Source organism: Canis lupus, chromosome 7, assembly GCF_011100685.1.
Source record: "Canis lupus familiaris isolate Mischka breed German Shepherd chromosome 7, alternate assembly UU_Cfam_GSD_1.0, whole genome shotgun sequence".
Taxonomy (NCBI): Eukaryota; Metazoa; Chordata; class Mammalia; order Carnivora; family Canidae; genus Canis; species Canis lupus.
The window spans coordinates 44343163-44358498 of record NC_049228.1 but is presented as its reverse complement, the minus strand read 5'-3'; the positions used below and the strand labels follow the sequence as shown (position 1 = coordinate 44358498).

Sequence of the window (15336 nt, the reverse complement as noted above, 5' to 3'; positions counted from 1 at the left end):
GGCGACAAAGGTTAAGTATTTGTTAGAATTCGTAGCTTGTCCCTGCATTTTATTTACGTCACCATCAAGCCTTCACAGCCTTATCTGAAATAATCCTCTCCCTCGTTTTCCTGTTCATCATGTAGCCATAGATCTATTGCATTAAGTAGTTGTGTGTAGGTTTTGTCTTTTTACCCTACTCAAAACGTTAGCCTCCCATGGTTGTGGTACTTTTGTCACTGCCATTGAATGAAATATCCTTTAAAACAACATTCTTTAAAATGAGCGCTTTATCTGTTTCACAGGCTAGAAGCTGTGATTATTGTTCCAAAGCACATAGTTCACTGCACATGACCACTTCTCTGAGAGGACTTCTATAACATACTTTGAACTTGTCAGAGTCCTCTGGACTATTCAGGTGTATTTTTATATGCTTTGATTTCCCAACTAGAAGATATGCATCTTAATAACTGGAGCTACTCTCTGCTGTCCTCCTTTGTACCTTACCCACAGTTGGCATTTATAATTTGGTATTCTCAGGTGCATTAGCCAGTGAAACAAACAGGAGTTGAGTTGTGTCGGACGTGAAGGTAAGCATAGAAAAGAGGAGGGTATTCAAAATTGATTTTAAAGGATATATAATTTCAATGATAAATGATTTCTGGTGCTCTGGTGTCTCATTCTGGTTGTCCCTTAAACAAAGCAGCATGCTTCATGGTGACAGGCCTTGATGGCTGGCCTAATAAAAGTCAGCAAAGGTCCTAGTTTATGTAAAAGAAAAGTTTTTGTGACTTATGCCAAAGGAACCTGATAACACAAACATGGCTTTATGCAAGCATCTGCTAATATGAAAAAGGGATTCTGCTGGTTAAGGTGGAGTATTTTAGTGAAATAGATTAGTGTTTTAAAAATTCTTTATTGTAGGTGCCCAAGGATTTCAGTTTCATTCTTCAGGAACCACTACTGATCCCAAACCAAATGAACATAACCCATGCAGGTGTGTTTTTGACTTTCCGGTACAATAATTTCTAAGTGTGAGATTAAGGGTGAGGTGATGACACTATCCTTCCAAGGGACTTTCTGACATCAGTGACTACAGTATTCCAACGGCCCCGATCAGCTCCGACAGATGCAGAATGGTGGGTAGAAGAGCTATTGCACAACTAGCTAATTCTGGAAGGATGAGTGAAGTGGTGGGACAACCATGTCTCCACCACTGGGCTGATGCTTTGCCTTCTTCCACACCCAGCACACCCCTGGCTTAGAGCAGATGCTCAGTAATCCGCTCTTGACTAGTGAGTGTTCTCTACTACCCTTACCAGTTCCAAAATGGCACTTGGTGCCTCTTCTGGGCCTAAGAGAGGATTGTACTAAAAATGATGCAAACACTGTCCCTGAGGTCATACCACAGGAAAGCGCTTTAAATGGGATGGCTGGAAAAACGAAGTCTTTCAGGTACTTCAGTTATTAAATATCCTCCATGAAGCCCAAGGCAGACCAACCGGCTGTGCTGGCAATGTTTATAGTAACCTGGATCTAAAACAAGATTTTTATTTATCTTCCTGAAGCTCACCGTGGACAGGTCAGCTAACAAGCTCTGTGTTTGTTAAATACAGCCAAACTAGAATGGAGGAAAGAAGCCTTTTTCTTGGCTGGGGACCTTATTCTCACATGATCTTACCTATTCCTGTCACTGTTTGAGTTCTGGCGCATCAGTGATGTCTGCTTCCTTGCTTTAGCTCTAACCTGTCTCTAGAGCATCAGATCCCTTATCTCCGAGTGTCTAATGTGGCCTCTCCTATGGGAAACGAATCCAAAATGAAATTTTTCTCCTTCCTACTCATCACTATACCTTCTAACATTAAATTCCTGTAGCATTTACTAGTTTGTATTGGTTCCGTAACCACCTGAGTGCCTAACTGGGTTGCAGGAGGTATAGGAAGAACGAGACACTGTCCTGTCTGGTAGGGAGAAGGGACGTGTGAGTAGCGAAGTGTAATGTAATAAGTGCTATGAGAGCACGAAGGTGGGGACGCCTCATTCCACCTGCAGTCAGGCGGACATCTCAGAGGAAGGCCACTGGAGTACTAATACCATCTTGTGTGTTCTGCCTAGCTCCTCCACTAGTAAGGGTCCTCAGGGTAAAATCCTTCTCTTGTACACTTGATTACTTCCTAGCATGGCACTTAGCACGTAGCAACCAGCACTCAATGGTGCTTGAGCCAAGGAATCATTGACCCAGGCACCCAGGTACAGGCCCAAGCTGAATGCAGGACATCCATCAGGCACAAGCAGCATGCTCTACCTGCACTCTGAGCTTCTCTATGTGCCTGCCTCTGCGTGTGCGAGTTTAAATGGAGTACAGTGTCTCTTTCTTTTTAATCCCCAGGAAGACTTTCCCCATTGAACTGACTTTTGAGATGAATTCTATCGAGACTTTTCAGATCACTCAGTGTGGACAGTCCTGCTACGTCCACCCCAAAACACACAGCACTCAGCATCTGCCTGATTCTACTCTCAATACTTAAGACCCTGGTCATGCATTTAACCCTCACCACAAGCCTACGTGGTGGGTGCTGGCACTGTCTCCATTTTACAGGGGTGTGAGAGCTTAGGTGACTTGCCCAAGGGGGCACAGAGCTGTGTAACTGCTGCCCAGGCCCCCAAACTTATGCTCCTGGCCATTCCACTCATGCTTCGGATCTGTGGTGGCAGTCCTATCACATCTGTCCTTTGCACTCTAGGCTGTGTTAGTACTAAGTCAGGGCATCTGCAGAGACAAGAACAGAGTGATCAAAAGACCACCAAAAGGAGAGGGAGCTGCCATTTATTTAGCTTTGCTCTCTGCCGTCCAAGATCAAGCTGATCTCTAAACAAGCATCAAAGCCCGAAGCTCATTAACATCGGTGTGTGCTTCAATAAGGTGAACGCCACAATGATGTACAATTACATGCTAATAATTCAATGCCCAAGAGTCCTGTAAAACAATTGCCAAGGCCCAGGATTATCACAGTATGCAAATGCACTAGGAAAATCATTACCTACTTAGTCCCCTTCATTTTGGTGGGTCTAACACGAGAAGAATAATCCATGCTACCAGACGAGATTTCATTTTACAGCTGTAGTAACCAAGTACATAAAAGCTTGAATCTGTCCCAATAGCTTCTCAAAGATTTTTCCCATAGTGTCAGAGGCAAAAATAATGAAATCTTGCAAATGTACAGTTAATAGGACCCTGGTGGACGCTAACTTCAAAAATGCATGGTCTATAAGACATTAAAGGCTTGATTTTAGTTTCTGCACTGTTCCTGTTAATAACAATGTCTAATTAAAACATCTGTAAAATACTGATAGTTTTAATTTTACATAAAATTTCCAAAACAACTGTTACACAGTATAATAGGTATCTGCAATGAATAGGTTATTAATGGAAATATTATTTTAAATTAAAATCAGGTTCTAAATTTAAATTAGTCATCTCTGGCTAATGAAGAGAAAAAGAAGTCACCCGTGCTGGGAATAATACAGTAGATAATCTGGTTTTCAACATCCATTAAGGCAAATTCACTTGATCACTTGGGCTAAAGGACAATTTATTTTGCTTCTTCTGACTTGTATTCATTCCACTTGGCACTTCTGATGGATTTCACAGTTGAACTTAATATTAAAACTACAGCCTAATGTACTTTTCAACACATTATTTTATAATTTAAAAACGCCACTCAATTTTATTCACAATCTGAACACTCCCCACTCCCACTGTCCCAGTGAGGAGACAGCAAAGAACACGACGACACCCTGCAGTAGGCTCTCCCTCCCAGCCCTGACTAACCTGATGAATATTTTAAAAGGAATGGTAGAAAATCATAGCTTCCCCTTTCTCATCTTCTTTTGCAAAATAAAAGGGATAAGCAAGGCGTAGTGGCTGGCTGCAATTCAATACCTTTCTTTCTAATTAATGCACAATAGAGGAGTGCTGGTCCCTGTCGATCTATGCTGGCGTGGAGATGGGGAGGGGTTCATTCTGAACAATGAAAAGATACATCTCCAGTTGCTTCTGATTCACACAGAGGAAGACAGTAGATGCTGCAGAATGTGGTCCACAGCATGAGGGAAGCTCTCACAAGTTAAGTAAGGAGGCGGATTAATTTTTTCTTCATCTGCTGCTCGGTATTTCCCTGAAATGAAAGTAAAGCCAGTGAACAAAGGCTCCTGCTAGAATGCCACATTAATCACATCCCATGAGCACCTGGGCCACCACAGAACCACCCTGGCAAGTACTGGAGAATCAGGGGCTCCCCATCTTCCGAAGCATCTCTTATTGAAGCTTTCAGATGCAATGAGGCAATTCAAAGAAATCTCACATGCAGCATTTTCCCAGGACTCTGGTCTTTCACAACAGACACTCACAGGGCCAGGGCAGCTGGCAGCTAAAGTTTCTTTCAGATATCCACAGCTGGGGAAATCATCTTCTTCCCCAACAGCCCTAAAGATAGGCATGGTGACTGAATTAATGCTTTTCACAGGAAGCCGGGACACCACAGGGCGGAGGCTTTGTCAGCTCCTGAGGGTGACTGGAAACAGCATGTGCTGCTGCTATGTAAGGATCCTGTGAGTCTGATGAATGAGCACCCAGGGGTGAGGATAGAAAGTGATGCATGCACTCAGGCCTGGGCCAGGCAGGACAGTCTGTCCAGCAGGGCACCGCAGGGCAAGTACAATGCTTAAGTCTTCCCCAAGCTCTGGAATGTGGGACACAGACCCAAGCACCCCTGCACTGAGAGGAACCCTTCCACACAGTGGTCACAGACAACTTTTACAAATGTAAATCTGATGATGAAGGTCCCTATTTCAATACCCTTAATGGGTCCCACTGCCCTTCAGAAAGAGTGCAAATCCCTACCACTGCCCTTTGTCATCTGGCCCAGCACCCCCCCACCCTCTGGGTGTGCTTCCACAAGACTGCAGTCCTGGACGGGACCTGGCTCTCTGAGGACCTTCACACCTGCCATCTCCTTTGCTGGCAATAGGCTTCTCACCCCACTTCCCTCTGCATGCTTCAGGCCAAACTCCATATTCCCATCCCCATAAGATCTCCTCCCGGTTATTCTCTCTCTCAGCACCCTGTTCTTTGCCTCCACAATATTTATAATGTGTTGCAATTACATATTTATCCTTTAATGTCTGTGAGTTCTCTGAAAGCAGGGACTATGTTATTTTCCCCAATGTATTCATTCCCAGCACCAAACATAATGACTAACATGTGGTGAACATTCCACAATTTTTTTAAGGCAGGCAGGCAGGCAGGCAGGCAGACTGCTTCAGCTGAAGTCCTGGGGAACAAGGCCAAGTGCTCTATAGCCTCTTGGCCTGCCTCTGCACTTCCCCTTCTCTTTGCTCTTTCATCCCTTTTTCTGTGATCTCTGCCACTTCTCCCTCTGCATTCTCCAGCACTCTCTGCCTAAATCCAGCTCCCCTAACAACAGACCCACTGTTTCCTACAGTTCCCACCATCCTTTACCTACCTCTTTATGAGGCTTTGCCCAGCAAACAGAAAGCCTGAAAAGCCCATTTCACACCAGATGCACTGCATCTTGTCTTACTGTGAATTCCTACAGGAATGGAGCCAGCATCAAATGTATAAAGGTAATGAGTATCTGCCTCACTCACCTTAACATCCTCAAGACACCTGTCCACAGTATGGGCCACACAGAAAACTCTGCTGCTAGTTTTTTCTCAAGCTTAAATTCCATTTAGTACAAACTCTTGCCACATTTCTACTTAGTCTCGTATATGTCACTAACTACTGGTTTCATATATAAGTCACATACCTACTTCCTGGATTCAGTGGCCTAAGGGAGTGTATGTGAAAGTCAAGTTTCTTGGCCACGAAGATAAGGGCTTACAGAATGCTTTTACTGTCTAGGCCTGCAAGTGGGGACTTTTACAAAGTACACATTGACACAGTGCCTTATATAGGTGTGAGAGTTCCAGCACCTCAAATGGTGTCTGGCATAAAGCAGGTGCTCACTAATGTGGGCTCAGTGGATGAAGCAGGCTGCCACCACTCACTGCCTCACTCACTGTGGCAGTCTGTGCTTTCCTGGATGAATAGATGCTGAGCAGAAGGGGAGACAGGAAGCCATTCTGATGATATTAGATAAAGGATGACTCCATCTTTTCTAAGTGACTGTTTTACATGCTAAACAAACAAATTCTGGGTAGCACTAGTCGCAAATCTTTATTAATAAATCACTGGGCAAGTGTATACCGAGCTTCTACCGTGTGCTACTCATGGTGAAACAAAATTGCTTAAGAGCATCCACAAGAAGCACTTATGGACTAGATTAAAATCCTTACAATAATTTTCAACATTGGGAAGCCTAGTACTTGCTCAAATTTATCAACGGAGCCAGCCATTTTGCGTGCCTTTAGAACAGTGGGCTTACTTGGGATTTTTTCTGACCAGACACCAACAGGACAAATAGGCCTATTTCCCTGCGCTGGACTCAGCTGCTTTATTGGTGATACATTTTCAGTTTGGCTGTGTGATGTTGCTGGCTTCTCTAAGACTAACTGGATGGCTCTGTGACAGGCTGATCACAATCACCTGCCAGTCAGAAAAGGGAGCAGCCACAGAGGCCAGCCAAGGGGAGGGGGAGCAGAGCCTACAAGACACTGGCCTAGGATGGTTTTAATGCTTAGTATAAACCCTTAATTATGTGAGCTAAAGAGAAGAAATGTTTACAGGACTAATACACAAGAGGAAAAATAGTTGTCTGAAGATTTCCTTGGTGACCAGAAAATACTGAATGGCAGCAATTTGAAAATTAAGATAGAGTGAGGGATGATGAGTGTGACTTTTATGGAGTTTTTCTTGATACTTCCTCTTTTTTGCTGACATCAAAGGGTAGTAATGTTTTCGGGATGGTGCTAATCATTTTGACTGAGAAATGTCAATAAACACACCATTCATTCTGGAATGACTGGAACCACTATCTGCAAGGCTCCAACAATTCCCTCTGAACCCTGGCATAGTCTGAACTCTGTTCATACAGGGCCTTGCCAAATACTTCTTATTCAATGGTAGCTGGAGCTACGCTTTGTTTCTATTTTTAAATTTAAAATAGCTTTTATGCAACCACATTTTCTTGAATAAATGTCAGGAGTAAATGTACTTTTTCTAAAAAATTTCCATATTGTGGCTCTTCTGAAACTTTAAATCTTCGTTTTTAGGAAAAACCTCTTAAATGATTTCACTTGCATTATATGAAACCAGCCACATGCCCTTGCACAGCTAGTCATTGCACACTGAAGGCAGGACCCAGAACACTAATGGGTCCTCTGGAGTCATAATACTGTATTAGCTCAGTCCTCCCCAGTACATTCCTGCTCTTACCTTAAATTTACTTTGAGGGGCTACAAAGAGTATACCTAATTTTGGAACAGGAAATAATTCCTAAAACAGTAAGTGAAAGATAATGAAAGATAATAGTTTTTTGTGTGATTTTTTTAAAAAAATGCAAATGTTCAACAGAAAGTATCAGATCCCTTAGCCTACTAGTTCCTACTATCTTACAGCTGGCACCAAAAAAAAAAAAAAAAAAAAAAAAAGAGAGAGAGAGAGAGATACTCTTATAGAGTATCACAAAGTCAGTGGTCTTTGGTCCGTTCAATGTGGTGATTTGTGTATCAAGAAAAATCATATAAATACTAATTGTCGACCAGCATGAATATCTCTGGGTAAGTTTTATTTTTATTTTTTTAAAGATTTTATTTATTCATGAGACACAGAGAAAGGCAGAGACACAGGCAGAGGGAGAAGCAGGCCCTCTGTGTGCAGCCTGATGTGGGACTCTATCCCACGACCCTGGGATCACGCCCTGAGCCGAAGGCAGACTGCTCAACCACTGAGCCACCCCGGTGCCCCTCTGGTTAAGTTTTAAAATGACCTCTAAACTCTCTCATCTTCCTAGTTTTATGCAGCACCGGCCTTCCCACAATGTTTTTTTTTGCTGAGATCCTGAGCCCATTTTATTTTTGCTTTGTGACAGAAAGAGAATGAATGTGCCCAGTGGGCTTTGTCATTTCTGCAGACTGTTCTTTACGCAACCGTGTGTTTTACCATCTTGCTTTAGAGAAAGCTTATACAGAAGATACATACCAGTTTTTACTAAGATGCCCAGCATGCCAACATTCTGAGCTCCACCAACATCATCCCTGCAGTCCTAGGAAAGCATAAAGAAAGCATTTAGTTCACTGTCTTCAGTTAGCTTGTCACCAAAACCCTATCAATTGATAGTTGACTGATTAGGCTGGGATGGCAAACTGTGATGGCATTATCTTTTCTTAAAATACAAGAGGGGAATAGGAGGTAAGTCCACATGGAACCATCTGAGGAAGCATGCCATCTGGAAAAGGAGGTGTTGGAGAAGTGGAAAGTGTACAACAGAGTAGTCTAATGTAGTCTAATTCTAGTGATCAAACACAAAGAGTGCATCTACGGTTCATGTTTTCCTCACGTACATCTGTCTCCTCTTAAAATAGATCATGGGAAAAAGCATTCTGTTCATTTGGCAGCTTTGAAGGGGAATGATCCAACTGCAGACTGTGAATGGACTGCATTCAGAAGACAGCTCTGCTGCAGCCCATGTAACACACTATCCTTACTTTCCAGCCAGTCCAGCCAGTCGTCCCTCAAACATAAGATCAAGCAAAATCAGAATACTGAGATTCTCTTCACTCTTGGATAGAACAGATCGGTTAGAAAGGCACCTCCTCTTTCCACTTCTTACCCAAGATAAGATGAATATGCTTGTTTGACTGCAATGATAAACACGAGTTAATAAAAATCCAAGGACTGGAAGAAATACCAAGAAAATCAGCCCTTGGGGGTGCCTGGGTGGCTCAGCTGGTTTGAACATCTGATTCTTGATTTTGGCTCAAGATCTCAAGGTTGTAAGATCAAGCCCTGTGTCAGATGCCAGGCTCTGTGCTGGGCATGGAGTCTGCTTAGGGATTCTCTCTCCCCCTTTACCCCTTTCCCTCCCCCCAAGAAAGAAAGAAAGAAAGAAAGAAAGAAAGGGAGAGAAAGAAAATCAATCCTGCCATCTTATGTCTTTACAGCACTTTATAGACAGGACTCATTCAGACCATGCCTGAAGAACTCTTTTCCTCAACAGCAAAAATCATTAATATAATTCAACAATAGACCCTGGAAATGAGTTTTAGAGTATCAAAGTTAGATCTTCATTTAAGGTCTAACTTACTACCTTGCATTGCATCTAAACTTGTCCTAGTGAAACAGCAGAGATGGGGGAGAAGGAAGGAAGGAAGAAGGAAGGTGGGAAAAAGTGGGCAAGGAAAGGGAGGGAAAACCCACCATCTCTGGGATAACAAAAACCTTCCATGCAGCTGAACACTTCCACCATGTGCCTCTCTCCACCCTGTCCCAACACTGGTAACTCCTGAGATAAAGAATTCTGACGTCTCCACTTCTTCAAACACACATTTGCCCAGGAAAGTTAGTTAAAGGTTTGCCAAGAGGAAAAGATGACTGAAAAGATGGTTTCTCAAAGCAACATCAAGGTTAGTGACTATCCTATTTGGGTTCATGAGTAAGGGAGTGGAAATGAGCACCAGGATGTGTCTGCACTATATACAAGTGAAACAAGCAAGGGATCCAGAATTTTTTTGGAGGAAGTCCAGAGCCTTGAATTCCACTTCCAGCTGTGCCACTAATTAGCTGTGGGAATTTAGGCAAGGAGCTTTACCTCTCTGGGCCTCTGCATCCTAGTCTATCAAATGACAAGGTTTGGAACAGACAACCTCCATGGTCCCTTCTAGCCTAATGGATTTACTTAAAATTGAAATATAATCCTTGCCACAGGCAGTGTGCTTTCTAGCTCTTTTCCCCTCATGGCACATGCAGAAAATAATGTTTTCCCAGGATGCTGGGGAAAACTGGTAAGGTGCTCATGGCCAGAGGTCACTGGCTAGAGCCTCCCATCATCCAGGTCCAGCCCTACCACTCAGAGAGCTGAGGCAATCAATATCTGGAGCTATTTGTGGCACACTGACTGGGAAGTTCTTCTATAAAGCATATACTAGGAAAAAAATCAATAATAATAGAATTCTGTAGGTATACATTGCTCCCTGCATATGTAACACTCAAAAAAATTTAAATTTGTGTAAAGTTTTCTTCCAATAGATATATAAAGCACTTAATTAAAAAAAAATAAAGCACTTAATTGACTTGCATTTAATGGCCTTTTGATTGTACATATATCTTATCACACTATGAACAATGTCAGAAATAATCAAAATTTCAATTTTTTTTAAGATTAAAAAAATTATTCATGAGAGACACAGAGAGAGAGAGAGAGGCAGAGACACAGGCAGAGGGAGAAGCAGGCTCCCTGAGGGGAGTCAGATGCAGAACCTGATCCCAGGATCCTGGGATCATGCCGAGTGGAAGGCAGACGCTCAACCACTGAGCCACCCAGGCGTCCCTCAAAATTTCAATTCTTTAGAAGAATATCACTAACCATCTTCTGGTAAGCTGTTTATAGGTACCCAATTACTACCATCTGATAGCTGCTGTAAGAGTCTGCTAGTGTTTCAAAGCAGTACTTCCAAGTTGGCTCTTCCCAGCGTGACAGGTAAGCTCTGGGCATTTCCTGGGCTTTACTACTTACATCTCCTATCATGATGGCCTCCTCAGGTTCACAGCCAGTGTCCCGCAATGCTTCCAAAAAGAATGTTTTCTCTGGTTTCCCCACTACTGTGGCTTTGGTGTCTGTGGCATACTCCAAAGCTGTCACAAATGGTCCAGGCCCCAGGGCTAGGCCATCTTTCCTCTTGTAATATCTGGCTTTGTGGATTGCTATCAGAGGTGCCCCATCCAGGAGTAAGCTATGGAGACAGAGAAAATGGAAATTGGCTAAAAGCAAGGCTTTTGTGGCTGGAAAAGAATGTCAGACTCACAAAGTGGTTTTATTCACACTCACGGAAACAAATAGTTTCTTATTAACTTTTAATGACTTGCTGTCTTCTAATGAATTCGCGAAGAACTGCTGGGAATTACACTCAGATACGCGAAGAAAAGGTGATAGATTATTAAATTTGGGATTGCTTCAACCTTTTACCTTTAGTGGTTTTCAGATACTTTACCCAAATCACTGGGGAAAGAGAACGAAGAGAAGTAAAGCTAAATAAGACACTCAAGGGATGAAGCTTAACTTAATGAGACAAGTTGTTTCAACCTTCCCTAATGGTAAGCAGGAGGGCTCTGGAGCCTTTTACAATACGACGTAACTGTAGCTGACATATTCAGCTAATAACTCCGGAAATACCTGGATCCCTCTTTCCTCTACTCCAAAATATAAGTTTCTTTCTTATTCAGAAATTTAGAAAAAGCATTTTACAAATACATTCTGCTTGTACCTTTACCTCTTCATTCTACCTCTGACTGCTTCAGACCATCTTCCCTGAAGAATGCACCAACAAGGTTTAAGGGAGACCCTGCTGTCAAGTCCTTTCCTTTGTTCTGATGTAGGACAAATGCTCTCAGACCAACCAAAAGGACATAAAGGATGTTCCCATTAGTTTGAGAACCAAACTCCACATATAGCTAAGGATCCTCATGAGTGACTCAGGCAAAACCTAACAGCACAAATCCAGAAAACCACACCAACTTCTTCATACTCTCTTCCCAACCCCCATCCCCAAACACCTGCCTTCCATCCCAACAGTGCAGCCTGCACATGTCACAGAGCAGGAACAATCATGCACGTATTCTCATCTAATGGAATGTGGGACAGGATAGATTTCTTAAACTGCTTTTAACCAATGTAATAAATGATCTCACTAGCTTAATTTACTTTAAGTCATCTCCTTAGTTAAAATATTTAGTATGTCCATTGAGGAGGAATTCATCACATCTTACCCTTCACAATTATGAGTAATTAAGCGCTCAACTATGAAACTGCTAAATTATCCTTGTCAGTGGGCACAGAAATGCCTTCCTGTGGGAGATGCAGAATTCAGACATTTATGATTAAATATTTTATTAAGTAAAAACCAATACTGGACTATTACAGGGCCTTATTGTTAGTTACTATGAATTGCTCACAGCACAGGATGGATCCTTCAAATGTATTCACTAGAATTAATACAAATTTACTTCTTCAAACAAATCTTGAAATCCAACTGTTAGAAAACCTGATAAAGCCACTATGTTGGCCTTAAAGAACCACTGCTGATAGCAGTGAGATAATAACCGGTGATTTATCTACTCCCCCCGCCCGCCCCGCCCTTGTCACCCCACCCCCAATCCCATTTATTTGCTACTCTACCACGGAACTGGAATTCTTTATGCAACAGACCTCAAAATTGCTTTCCACTTACATAGCTAAACTGAAAACTCATTTGATTTAGCTTTGTTAATATTTTATTATATATTAACTGGGGATAAGACTTAGCTTGATTGATGTGTGTACTTAATTCCTAGGCAGTACTTTAGTGCCTTCCCTGGAAGGGCTGAACTGTGGGTTCCTCCACATTTCCCTAAATGGGAACCGGTTCTACACTAGGCTGGAGAGGACAGGCATTTCTCAGGGAAGTGGTTCCTGCTGTTACCCACCTTCTCTGCACAATGTGGGCTTTACTGAATCTTTGAAGAGCCAAGGCATATTCAGGATGGACCAAAAGGTGAATGTTTGCTAGGACACAGATTAAAAGATCTTTTATAGTTAAACATTGGACTGCAATACTTGGAGTGTTTTTACACTCCTAGTCAGGGCAACAAAGGATCAATTGCTTTTGTTAGAACAAGGAATGCAACATCAGGAAATCTGAGAATTTTCTGTCTATATCTAACTATAAAACTATTGAGGTTCAAGAAATAAGGGGGGAAAAGGCACAAGAAAGGCCTGATTCAAATATCTGTGGCTGTAAACTCCATGTAGGCAAAGTAAACTCATAACAAGTCCTAGTCCAGGAGCAGGGCGACGACACAGAAATTCTAGGCAGAGCAGTGAGAGAAAAACTGAGGGGACAGCTTATGTTCACAGCTACAAAACACTGCTGAAAAGGGACCTCAAGGAACATCAAGTCCACACACCCATTGTTGGATGAAGAGATCATCCGGAGATGGTGGCCAAAATCATCGCACCACTGAGGAGCGTACAACCCAGAGAACTTCTGAAAACCAACCTAGTACTCTTCCAAATGTACTATACGGTCTTTCTAAATAACGTTTCTAGGAAAACAATAAACTTTTCATCATTTCCACTGAAAATGGAGCATTTGGAAATGAAATCACACGGCAGCTTTAGTAACTGTCAGACACTCCCATATGTACAAATGTCAAACTAGTTAGTCCTTTTCTTCCTGCCCCCCTGAAAACGGTCATTCCCCCAATCTTTCCCATCTCAATATATTCAACCCAGGTCCTCAGCCAGACTCCTAGTAGCCATCCTTGCCTTTTCCCTTTTGCCCATCCTCCCACACCCTATGTATGGGAGTATGGATACTCCCATATCCAGTAATTTCCAATTCCAAAACAAGAATAAAATATCTCAAAATTGTCTTCCTTCTCTCCTGAACTTCTGCAATGGTCTCTTAACCAGCCTTCCTGCTTTCTACTCTTGCTCCATTGTTCCAATCGACTGTACAGGCAATAGTGGCAGTTTTAAACATACAGAGGAGATCACTTCCCTCCCCTGCTCAGAAGACCTCAGCAACTTCTCACTGCAAATAGTATAAAATGCAAAGTCCTCACTGCAGCTTAAGGCTTTGCCCTGTCTATGTCTCCAGTCTTAAGTCACCTTCCCTCTCGATGGTGGTATGCCAGACACAATAGTCTCTTCTCACTTCATAACCATGTCACTCTCTTTCGCATCAGCCCACATCCACACTGTCCCCTCCACCTGACACAGTCCCCCGGACTTTTACCACAGCTATCTTCTGCTCCTTTTTTGGGTCTCAGCTTCAATGTCAGCACAATAAAGAAGCATTTCCAACCTCCACATCGAAGGTGGGCTTCCTCCTCGCCTCTAATCTCTTCCCTCCTCACCCTTTTTTCTTTGTATCACTTTCCATAGTTCATCATCCTTACTCAACTGTTACTGGTCTGTCTTCCTCACTAGAATATAATTTCCACTATGCCCATCAGTTTTACTCATCCCTGTATCTCCTACTTCTAAAACACAAACAAAAAACTCTGGCACCTCTCCCTAAATGTTTACTGAATAAATTAATGGATGAAGGTCCGCCTGTCTCAATGTCCTGATGTATATAACATGAGGAGTGATGCTTACCTTCTTGAGGAATTAAGAAGATAAAAGCAAACCTTTTCATAGTATCTATCAGATGATGACAATTACTTTTCTTCATAAATATAGGAAGTGTGGGATCTCTGCTACTTAAAATAGGTAACAGCAAATCACTTCATATTTGTGGGCCTCAGTTTCTTATCAAATGAAGAGGGTGATACAGATCAGGGCTTTTCATTCTCAGCATGACTGACATTTTGGACTAGCAAATGCACTGGTGTCTGTCCTAGTAGCATCCCTGGCTTCTACCCACTAGATGCCAGTAGCAATCCTCATCCCCAGCTGTGACAACCAAAAATGTCTCTAGACATTGTCAAATGTTCCCTGGGAAGCAAAAGTGTCCCTGGTTGAGAACCATTGAAATAAATGATTGTCAAAACCTTGATACTCAATAATACATTTAAAACTAATACCAATCGGGGCAGCCCAGGTGGATCAGCAGTTTAGCACCCCAGAGCCTGATCTTGGAGACCTGGGATCGAGTCCCACGTTGGGCTCCCTGCATGGAGCCTGCTTCTCCCTCTGCCTGTGTCTCTGCCTCTATCTCTCTGTGTGTCTCTCATGAATAAATAAAATCTTTAAAAATAAATAAATAAAACTAATACCAATCAACCTGAGAAAGACAAACTACCAAAAGCTCAAATTAAAACAATAAATCATGAAATATATCAAAGAAAAATCTCATTAACAATTAATTGAAACCTTCAAAATATTTCCAGTGTCAGACTGACAGAGTAACTGTCTCATCAATACCAGGCTATTTATTATCAGCACTTCTACTTAGTACTGCAGTTGTGTCTTAGTACAGACAGTAAAATAAAGCAAGAAAAAGAAATGAAAACATAAAGGTTGGCAGGGAAGAAGTAAAACTGTCATTATTTATAGGTGACACAACTGTCTATGTAGAAAATCCAATCCAAAAGACTCTACAAGGGACGCCTGGGTGGCTCAGTGGTTGAGCATCGGGCTTCGGGTCAGGGCGTGGTCCCAGAGTTCTGGGATCAAGTCCCACATTAGGCTC

The 15336-nt window shown here is 42.4% G+C and overlaps 2 protein-coding genes across 11 annotated transcripts in view; one reads left to right on the top strand and one right to left on the bottom strand.

Moving 5' to 3' along the window:
* Positions 1-4609, top strand: part of KATNAL2 (katanin catalytic subunit A1 like 2) — a 91739-nt gene extending 87130 nt beyond the window's left edge. For 4 of the 6 annotated variants that reach the window (XM_038543344.1, XM_038543342.1, XM_038543348.1 and 1 more), the window contains one exon: positions 904-2362. In XM_038543344.1, coding sequence (XP_038399272.1) covers positions 904-1004 — 101 coding nt within the window. In that variant the 3' untranslated portion in view covers positions 1005-2362. The other 2 variants (XM_038543343.1, XM_038543345.1) reach the window with 2 other exon arrangements.
* HDHD2 (haloacid dehalogenase like hydrolase domain containing 2) overlaps positions 2790-15336 on the bottom strand; it is a 36306-nt gene continuing 23759 nt past the window's right edge. For 4 of the 5 annotated variants that reach the window (XM_038543354.1, XM_038543356.1, XM_038543357.1 and 1 more), the window contains 3 exons: positions 10677-10893; positions 8144-8207; positions 2790-4157 (listed from right to left, as the gene is read on the bottom strand). In XM_038543354.1, coding sequence (XP_038399282.1) covers positions 4042-4157; positions 8144-8207; positions 10677-10893 — 397 coding nt within the window. In that variant the 3' untranslated portion in view covers positions 2790-4041. The remainder of the gene's footprint in view (positions 4158-8143; positions 8208-10676; positions 10894-15336) is intronic. The other variant, XM_038543355.1, reaches the window with a different exon arrangement.